The sequence below is a fragment of the Delphinapterus leucas genome, chromosome 6, assembly GCF_059928025.1.
Source record: "Delphinapterus leucas isolate spDelLeu-1000000601 "Yukka" chromosome 6, BTC_Dleu_Yukka2, whole genome shotgun sequence".
NCBI classification, from domain to species: Eukaryota; Metazoa; Chordata; class Mammalia; order Artiodactyla; family Monodontidae; genus Delphinapterus; species Delphinapterus leucas.
In genome coordinates, this window is record NC_143134.1 from 104,216,896 (window position 1) to 104,227,423 (window position 10,528).

Consider the following 10,528-nt stretch of genomic DNA (forward strand, 5'->3'; position numbering starts at 1 on the left):
CGGGCTACTCCGGGCTTCTGGCAGTGATGCCCCCCGGATGACGAGCGAATTCGTGTCCCTAGATCCATATGACCAAGATGGTCAGTGCTAACTGGGCGGGGTTGATGCTGTTCTTTTCCTCTTTTTGCTCCCTTTTATGTCTAATGTGCGTTGGCGGTTGACTCTCCTGCTGTTTCCTGTTTTTTTGTTTTGTTTGTTTTTTGTTTTTTAAGGTTTCCAGCTCTGCCATTTATAGGCAGTTCCTGTCTAAGAGATGGGGCTGAGGAGACTGGGGAAGAACAGTCTAGATCAGTGTTCTCAGAAGTGTGATTTGCGGACTGGTCCACAAACTGTAACCAGCCCAGGAGGAGAAAAGCACAGAAGCTCAGAGTGAGCACTTTTGCAGCACTGTGCGCACAGCTGCCCCTGCCTTCGGCAGCCCGCCCCGCCGACCGATTCCTAGCTGTCCCGCTGATGTTGTGGAACGCGGCCTGCTGAGCCCACGTCTCAGTCTCACTTAAAGGGATGACGTGGAATACTGCATTTAAAACGTTCACTCTTAACAGTTTAGCTTCTAAATATAAGTATAGAAGTCACTCTTCCTGGCTAGGGAGGGGAGGAAAGACAGCAGGCTCTGCCACTAGCCTAGTTTGGAAGCTGAAGGTCCTGTATTTAAACGATGTCACTTAAATAGTTCTGTCAGCATTCGTACCTGCTCAGCACCGAATGCAAGCTTTGTCAGAGGCTGGTTTTGGCATTTAGTACATGTTCAGCCCTACTGGGGACAGTTCCTTTCCAAAGACAGGAGCTAAAGTTTATGAGTAATAGGCCGAATTAAATGTTGACTGTGCCCTGGATTGCTGGCTGACTGCAGGTCACACCCACTCTGGAGCAGACAGAGCAGAGGAAACAGCTGTTTCTGGCTCACGTGTTCCACCTGGGAGAGCTCCCACCTCGTGCTCTACCCTTCTTGCTGGCCTGGGTGACTTCCCTTCTCCTCCCAGGGAGTGTTGAAATCTTCCTGCTGCTGCTGTTCTCACCTCCCTGGAGCATCACTTACCCATACGACTCATCCTCTTGGCCACAGGAGTCCTTACGAGATGGGGAAGGGTTTCTTTCTAGCCAAGGAGACCAACCAGGAGGTCCCAAACACGCCTATACCCTCTCAGCACACCGTGGGGAGGCGGAGTTTGTCTTCCTTCTCTCTCGTGGGATGCTGAGCCACACCAGAGTGAACTTGGCTACTTATTTAGCAGTGGTGATACTTAACAAAACAGGGGCTGTCCCGACCATGTACCAGTGAGTGGGATCCAATGGTGGGGGCAGCAGAAATTGTGTCTCCAGTTTAGGGTCTGGGGCAGCCACTACTTTGGTGGGCAAAGGAGGGCTCAGTTGGCAGCCTGTCCAAGTCAACCATGGTTTGGTAGACAGAGCACAGGATTTAGAATCACATGGCCCTGGGTTTGAATCCCAGCTCTGTCCCCCAGCTTGGACTGGTTTGCTCATTAGCCTTTGTGGGATTCGTACATGTGATTGCTGTGAAGATGGAAAAATCAGCCCAGTGTCTGATGTAGTAACAGGTGCTTCATTGGTAGATCCTCTGTTTTCCAAACTAGCTCCTGTTGCCTCTAGTAGGACTGCTGAATGAGAGCTTCATTTTCTGGGTTTGTTGCCACTTTTTTTTTTTTCTTAATTATTAAAAATGTTTTTTCTCACTGCACTGTTGGGGGCATTGTTTCCTTGTGTCCCAAAGTGTCCCCCGCTTCTCCACGCCTCCTGAGCGTCTTTCCTCCCTGACCACCCATCAGCAGGGAGAGACCTGTTGTAGGAAATGAGTAGCTTAAGATTTTTCTGCGCTTTGTTTATTGTTTTATGTTTTGAGCTTCACTTTCCAGATTCCCACTGAAAGATGGAGAGTTTTCACAGGGAGGCGCCGGGTCTGGGCATGTTAACAGAAGATCTGAGGGAATCTTGGGGCTGATTCTGTTTTGAGGTGAAATCTTGAAACGTTGCTCTGAGGAGTGAGGGAAAGTTGATTTTATGTGAAGCCATGGAGAGGTCACTTCTCTGTAACCCAGAAGAAGGAAATGGCCTCTTGGGTCTCCGTGTCCCTCACCGGGATTTCACACTGGAGTGGACATCTGAGGACAGAGGACTGAGCCCCGTGGCTCCAGCTGCCGGACGGAGAGCCCCGTGGCTGCAGCTTCTCGGCGTGTGCTGAGGGCAGGCAGCGGTGAGGCCTCTAGAGCTGAGGGAAAACGTTTGTATCGCAGAATTTGAAGTTTTGCTTTGTTTTTAGGTTGACGAAACTCAGCAGACCCCGAGGTGGCTTATTCTCAGGAAGATGGAGCTTTGATTTTGCAGGCTTGGCTTTCCTCACTTTAATTTTGAGGTTGGAGAAATTACAGGCACTCAGCTGGGGGTTGCGGGGGGCTGGCTGCCTTCTGCTGCATCTGTCAGGACCACAGACTGGGGGAAATCTGAGAATTTGCCCCTCCTTAGAAGCTTGAGACAAAGCTATTACTAGAAACACAGGGGGCTGAGGAATGGCATTTAAAACTGGACGGGAAGCATGCACAGTCTATTGTGGACTCATATGAGGGTAAACCATGGGGGGAACCTGCACATTTTATTCTGCATTTGACTCTTTTCAAATGCTAATATATTCACAGGTTGCTGGTTCAAAAAATAAAAGAAGAAGGGGTGCCAGGAGAGAATGCTTCATACAAGGTTAAAAAAGAAAGAAAGAGAGGGAGTATTTCAGGCCCTGACCCACTGGTAGCTTGTACTGGCTACGGGCCAGGTGAAGAGGCTGCTGGGAGTGGGCAGTGTCATCGTGGAGCTGAGGTGTTGTGGTGCGGGGCCGGGCGGAGCGGACCGCGAGAGGGGCTGAAGTGCCGCTCCTCGGGGTGAGAGCAGGTGAGGAGAGGAAGGAGCACCTGCGGTCAGTGGGACAGGCCTCTTGAAGGCTGTGGACCTTCAGAGTCTCTTAGAATCACCAGAATGGTGCACATTCTGGAATGGGGAGGATGTGGCAGAGAGCAAGAACTTCAGCTGTGAAGTAGCAGATAGGAACAGGGAGACTCGTTAATATGGAGCTTCGGCAGACCTGAGAGTTTTGCAGGGGTATCTGTTGTTTCCAGATACTTTCGACAAGTGAGGAGACACACACCTGATAACTCCCAGTCCTGTCCACGGCGGCTGTGATCTCAGCCTAGCTTAGGAAACCAGACTTATCAGCCACAGAAGGGCAGGACTCTGTCAGCTCCCTTACTGGATTCCTATAACAGCCTCTGTCAATGAGGAACCAGTGCTCAGGGGAGTTATATGACTAACACGCCAGTGCTCACACACGGTGGAGCTGGAATTGGGCCACGGATGTGTCTGGTTCCAAAGTGGGAGCCCTTTATCCCCACCACAAGGGCTCCCAGCAATCTTTGCTTCACTGAGGGGTGAGGCTTCCGGCTTTTGTAAGATGCACGGCTGATGCTAGAGGGACTGGGCAGAGAACCTGGGCCAGCCGCTGGCTCTTCCGTCTGTGTCTGCTAGTCCATTCAGCGGGTGTTGGGGAACTCGTGGCTCCTGTTCTCATTGCATCTGCTCTCCACTTGGGCGCTCGCTTTTCCCTCCTCAGCTGCCATTCTCTGAAGCTTGTTTCTTTTTATGTATTTTTTTTTTCAAAGCATTCTTTCAGGGCACCAGTGACTTCCTATTTGCCAAATTCAGTAGCCTCTTCTCAATCTTTACCCTGCCTCAGTGTTTCCTCAACTTCTCTTCGTCTCACAGCTCCCATAGAAAATGAAAATATTTGTATGGCGCACTGAGATCAAAGACCAGGTTGCTTGAAACTGGAGGTGACCAGTCAGGAACTCTGGCTTCCCAGAGGGCTGGGGGGATAATATTGCTGTCGTTCACACAGCACCAGTTAGGAAGCTGTGCCCTGCTTTTCACTTAGTGGCATATAGCCGAGAAGACAACCGTCTTGAATTGGTTCTGTCATTGGTCCTGGCACTTCTCCCCCGATACTGGGATCATGTCTGCCTTATATAATCTTTGGGGACTTTATTAACCTACTGCCCTCATGGGAGCAGATAATGTGATGCCTCCAGCCTAGCTCCAAGAAGGATACTTAGGTAGAGATTCATATCGTAGGGCTGAGAGATGCCTGGCACGTGGAAAGAGTTCATTAATACATTTTTCAGTGAATGTTGAGTGAATTCACGTTACCACCCTGCTCTCCAGCACACACGTGCTGAATCTCATCCCGTGTTACCCTTCTCCCATCGCTCCACAACCAATATTCTGTAATGGAACTTCTCACGAGAGGTGGGGGAACCAATGTGAAGAATGCAGTCTTGTCCTCTGTTTAGAAATCGTTGTGTTTTGAGGTCTTGGCTGGAGATTCTTTTCCCTTCTTGGTATCTTGTGATCAGCAACACCTGACCGTTAGCATCGGATAGTCCCATCTCTACCTGCTCCAGGTACAAGGTAGCGTAACTCGATAACAGTACCTCAGTCAAAAACCCAGAACATTGAGTTAGAAAGGAATGCAGGGTGTTACTAGTCAGTGAATCGATTGTCACAAAGACACCATCCAGAAAGAAACAAAAGTGAGAGGAACGCAAGCCCAAGCACCTGCTGCCAGCAGCCCTCCTCTCCGCAGGGTTGGGCAACTTCGGCAGCTGGTCACTTCAGGCAGCTCACGCAATCTCTCTTATTCTCTTCTTTTTAAGCCCTCCCATCTCCTCCCTCTTCTAACCTCCTCCACCCTTGTGCTTCTATGGCTCTGCTGTCTCTGACTCACTTCCTGCTTCTGTGCCCATTTTTCTTAGTAACTTTTGCTGACTCCTTTATTAAGCCTACACATGTAGGCTTTTCCATGAGTTTTTCTACCCTTTGGCCTCTCCCCTCCTTAGCCCCCTCTTTTATTCCCCGATATATTAAAAAAAAATTTTAATCACGGCAGAATACGCAAAACGTAAAACGTACCATCCTAACCATTATTAACTGCAGTTCAGTAGTGTTATAGTAAATTCACATTATTGTTGCAACCAATCTCTAGAATTCCTTTCATCTTATGGAACTGAAACTCCATATTCATTGAACAACAAAGCCCTGTTTCCCCTCCCTCTGGTCCCTGGCAACCACCATTTTCCTACTTTCTGTTTCTATGAATTTGACTACTCTGGGTATCACTTATAGGTAGTTATAATGAAGTAGTATTTGTTTTTTTGTGACTGGATTGTTTCACTTAGCATAATGCCCTCAAGGTTCATCCGTGTTGTAGCATGTGTCAGAATTTTCTTCCTCTTTAAGGCTGAATGATATTACACTGTAGGTGTATATCACATTTTATTTATCCATTCATCTGTGGACGAACACTTTAGTAGCTTCCATCTTATGTCTTTTGCGAATAATGCTGCAGTGAACGTGGGTGTACAGATATCTCTTTGAGGCCCTGCTTTCAGTCTTTTGGATATATACCTAAAAGTGGAATTGCTGGATCATACGGTAATTCTACTTTTAATTTTTTGTTGAACTGCCATACTCTCTTCCACATGTGCAAAGGTTCCAATTTTCTACATCCTTGCCATTACTTGTATTTTCTGGTTTGTTTGTTTTTTAACAGTAGCCGTCCTAATGGATGTGAGGTGGTAGCCTATTGTGGTTTTGATTTGCATTCCCCTAAGGATTTGTGACAGGGAGCATCTTTTCATGTGCTTGTTGGCGATTTATATAACTTCTTGGGAGAAATGTCTGTTTGAGACCTTTACTCATCTTAAAATGGGTTATTTGTTTTTGTTGTTGTTGAGTTGTCTCAGCCCCCTCTTGTGGAGGGAGGTCTCACCCTTCCCATGGCTGCAGCTACCTCCTTTATCTGGTCTGTGGACCTGTCCTTTACCGTGAGCCGTATGGTGGACTACTGCCACCCAAACTTTAGTCTCCTCTCTGACTTCCTATGTTTTATTTCTTGTGTGCTGTTGGTTGCCAAATCTGTCAGTTCTGTCTCCGCCAGGTTGGTCTGATCTGTCCCTTCTGGTATTTCAGCCATCACCCTGGCTCCAGGGTACTGAGGGTGATCACAGGCCAGTATAGTTTGGTGTTGACTCATCTCTCATCTCTGGTGAAATCTTGGGGTGAGGTAGCATGGGTGAAGGGTGGCATGAAGTTTGAAAGAACATGTTTAATAGTATTATAATGTTTTATATTTGGAAAATAAAAAAGAAACCTTTTGATGTGACATGGAATAAAGTTCAGTAAAATATTCTTGACTTGAGGGGTTATGCAAATGATAGATTATCTTTTGTGAACAGCGCTTTACAATATTGATACTGATCAGAACTAACAAATAAGTGGTTCGGCGCTTAACACATGCCAGGTACCAGGAGTTTTAAGCATGTACTGCCTCATCTAACCTCATTCCAACCTTATAAGGTGGAGGGTATTATCCAGAAAAAGAAGCTGAGGCGTGGAGAGGCCCAACGTCACCCTTCTAGGAAGTGGTAGATGCAGTAGTCACACCCTGGAAGTCTGGCTCTAGAACTGTCTCTACAGTAAGAGGAAGCACAAGGCGTTTCTATTTTCCAAAAAGGACGCCTGAGTTAAATGGGCCTCAGAACCCCTGGCCTTCAGGAAGAGCCCCAGGTTTCTCATCTGCTCCCCGCCAGCTGGGGCTCTCTCTCTCTCTCTCTGCCTTTGAGGGCTCTGTGGCCTCTGAGCTGGCTGTTCCTGAGGTGGGTCCAGGTGTTGTCTCATCTCTGTCACTTGCATGTACCATCCCTCTGGAGTCACAGGCCCCACTTCCATCATCTTTGAAGAGTCGCCTCTTCAGGGAAGCCAGCTCCCCCATCCGAGTTGTCCTCAGCCTCCAGCTGCTCCTCACAGTGTGCGTATCACAGGCTCCAAGCGAAGTGAAAGCGCTCGAAACATCTCCCCGCAGTGTCCAGCCATGTTCATTTTCTTCCCAACTAGACTGGGTGACTTGAGATAAGATTTGCCTGCTGAGACCTAAGCACTTTCCCTCTGTGCCCAGCGTGGAGTGTGTTGGGAAAATGATAAGCTAAAAAATACTTCCCACATCGAGGCTCAGGCAATCATGCAGTCCAGAGTTTCCATCCCCAGACCAGACCCAGGAATCTTTGCCAGGTGAGCACTCCTTGGAATCAGAGAGCCTAGCTCCTCTCTTCTCACCGTGTCCCAGGAGGTTTTCCTCTCAGAGCTTTGCTCTCCTCCTTGCTGCAATAGTTAACTAAACAGGAAGTTGATCGTGGGCACTTTTCCCCAGATGCTAAAATGAGCAGTGGCCAGGAGAGGAATAAGGGAACTGGACTGTACCTGCGGGGAGGGAAGGGAGGTCAGCCCAGAGACTGGTTCGCTGGGTGCCTGTTGAGGCTGGTTCCTGGGATGTTTGTCAGGGAATGGCTCTGGAGAGGCAAAGACAGGGCACTCCTGTTTACACTTTGGTTTCCCCCAAGGTGGCCAACAGTAACAGGTCAATCAGCAGGGAAAGGCAAAGTGACTTCAGTCCTAGATCAGGAGGGAGAATCGAGTCCTTTTAAAAATTTCTTCCGGAAGTTTAAGTGCTTTGGAGAACGCTCCCTTACCCCCACCCCCCAAAGACAGGTTCCTTGTTATTGGTTTTGGTTTTTTTTTTTTTCCGGCCATGCTGAACGGCTTGTGGGATCTTAGTTCCCCAACCAGGGATAGAATCTGGGCCCATGGCAGTGAAAGCACCGAGTCCTAACCACTGGACGCCAGGGAATTCCCCAAAGTTCCTTGCTTTTAAGTCTCCCAGGATGCCTGACTGTATACCTTCCTCTCTGACTCATCCTTGTCTCTCCCAAGTTTAGTGCCTGTGCCAGGCACATTTGAATCCCCTCACCTAGGCGGCTCCACTTTCCCTGCTCCTGTGTACTGCAGCCATGGCCAAATGGTCTAGGTGGCAGACGGCTAAGTGCCCTCAGCACTTTGGAAGCCCTGAAGGCGTTGGCTCCCTCAGGCTTGGCCTTGCCTGAGGTGTTTCTGGGTCAGCTCCTGCCCATAAGGTCTGGGTATAAAACTTCCCTGGTTGGTAGAGATTGACCTTGACGGTTACATTTGGGATCAGAGGCCCCAGCACACAAAATGTACAAGGCCTCACTTGTTTGGGGAAAGCATTTGGCAGGTGGGTGTGTGACCCAGCTTTGGGCATGTTGACCGCCCCCCTCCTCCCGCACACCATCCAAGTCCAGTGGAGCTCCTGTGTTAGGAGAGAAGCCAGCTTTGTGCTTTGGGTACCAGGGTGATCATTTCCCATTACCTTCTTATAATATTGGGTATTTTCTTTCTAGCTGTGTAGGATGGATGAAACTCACCGAAGCAAAGTGAAAGTTGTGAAATTCAGGGGACCTAGTTCCATTTTGAGAAAGCCTTCTAAACTTCTTAAGAAATACTAGGAATAGCCTGCTGTATATTTCTTCTTTGCGTTTCACGGTTTTTGACCTGCATAAACAACTTTCTTTCCATTTCCCCAGAATTACCCAATTTTAATTCTTTAGTTTTGGTTATCTGCTATCTGGGGATTGCGTGGACAAGTCTCCAGTTGATTTAGAAAGTGGGCCAGTAGTCTTATTGCAGTGAATTCTCTGGTTAATGGAGATAGGCATCATCAAAACGTCACGGTTAATGGGACAGTTCATGTTATATGGAAAACCCTCTTTTCTAGTTTCAACATGGGGCATAGGAGAATAGCAGCGCAATACCAACTACTGCTGTACACTTGCAAAATCTGCACACATTTTCACTTTTGGATGGGTAACTCCTAAAAGGAGCCAAAGACATATGACTCTGAATCACAGCGTTTCTTCTTCCTGTTTGTAAACAGGCACGTGTTTCCCCCACAAGTCACTGTTTGGCTTGGATGGGTTTAAAAATTTGGGTCAGGATAGCACTTTTCAGAATTCTTTCTTACATCTGGAAACCCAAGGCTGTGCCTACAGATAAATGCTTCTAGAGGAGGGAGGTGTGTTCATGGCATTTTCATGGCATTTTCTTTCTTTTTTTTTTTTTTTTTTTATCGGGCTAAGTGACTTTATTAGAGAAAGCCGAGGTGACAACGGACTTAAGGGTTGGCATTGGGGCCCTTCTTCTTGCCAAAGGTAGGCACAACATTGACAAAGCGCCGGTTGTACTGCATACGCCTCTTGGCCCGGCCCGTCTTCTTCTTCTTTTCTCTTGTTTGCCCACCTTTGGTGTCTGACCTCTTACTTTCCCAGCTCGGGCCAGGGAACCATGGACTTTACCTCCAAGCACGCGGCCGGCTACTTCCAGAGTGCTCAGAGCCTCCACCCCACACTGGCCCAGGGTAGCCTCATCCTCTAGGGGCGTGCCTGCCATGAGCAGCACTTGATCTTCTGGAGCGATGCCCTCCAGTGAGGCTACATGAGCCTTGATCTGGGTGACCGTCTCCTGGCCGGTCACCTCGAGAGTGTGTAGCTCCTGGGCACGGACAAAGAGCTGCATGTTGGCGGCTGAACCGCGGATACCGCTGCCGCTACCGCGAAGATGGAGTCGAGGAAGAGCCATGGCATTTTAAGGCAGTAATCTGGCCTCTCACAAATGTGTGAGCATAGGGGCATGAGGTACCCGTTACACATACAAAGCTCCTGTGTATGCATCCCCCTTCCAGGTACCAGCAAATGTGGAGAAATGTCAGGATCGGATGGAGTGTTTCAATGCTGATCTGAAAGCCGACATGGAGAGGTGGCAGAACAGCAAGAGGCAGGACTTCCGGCAGCTGCTCATGGGAATGGCCGACAAGAACATCCAGTATTATGAGAAGGTAATGAGCAGGCTGACAGGATGACAGTCCTCTCCTTGAGGAAGCGTTTCTAATGGCCGGAGCCTCTGGTCAGGGCCTACCAGAAGTCCAGAAGGGTCCTGCTGGGCCCATCTCCTTCCCTTAATTTATGTGTTTAGTCTTAGCAACCCCTGTGTGTCCTCACCCTGCTGTGTTAGATGTGGTGCTGGGTTTGGAAGGCGGGGGGCGGGGGGGGGCCTGGGTGCCCACAGGAGTTTTACTTGCACACCCTGCTGATGGAAGCAGCAGTTTTAGCCTCCAAGCCCTTTAGTTCTTCCAGCGGCTGCTTCCCAGTCAGGCCTACAGCGCAGGGATGTCCCCAGTTGACAGAGGCTTCGGGGTTCCTTTAAGCTGTTCTGTGGTCCTTCACACAGGGGTTCTTCCCTTCATTGTGCCGTGGGTCCCTTTGGTCATCTGGTGAAGCCTAGAGACCCCTTATCAAAATACTGTTTGTTTTTTAAAAATAGACTTTGAAGTACTGCTTTTAAGTACCTAAAACAAAGGGATGTAGGATTACAAAAGAAAACTTTTAAAAACAGTTTTTTTGCTGAGTCCCCTTAATCTGTGGACTTCAAGGTAAGCGTCCCGCCCGCCACCCTCACACACATGCAGCTGTCATCAAGCTGCAGCGGAGTATCCTCAGTCAAAGTTTGCTCCCAGCGTATCCAACCCTAGATCACTTCTGCTAACGAATTCTCATATTCCTTAAAG

General features: G+C 48.6%; 1 protein-coding gene and 1 pseudogene across 13 annotated transcripts in view; one reads left to right on the forward strand and one right to left on the reverse strand.

The window, feature by feature from the left end:
* SNX30 (sorting nexin family member 30) overlaps positions 1 to 10,528 on the forward strand; it is a 117,201-nt gene that overhangs the window by 90,937 nt on the left and 15,736 nt on the right. For all 13 annotated transcript variants that reach the window (XR_016393613.1, XR_002645281.2, XR_016393614.1 and 10 more), the window contains one exon: positions 9,647 to 9,799. Coding sequence is in view for 7 of the 13 variants with exons in the window: in XM_089913603.1 (XP_089769729.1) it covers positions 9,647 to 9,799 (153 nt within the window). In the remaining 6 variants the exon portion in view is untranslated. The remainder of the gene's footprint in view (positions 1 to 9,646; positions 9,800 to 10,528) is intronic.
* LOC111177320 (ubiquitin-like FUBI-ribosomal protein eS30 fusion protein pseudogene) lies at positions 9,065 to 9,534 on the reverse strand (annotated as a pseudogene).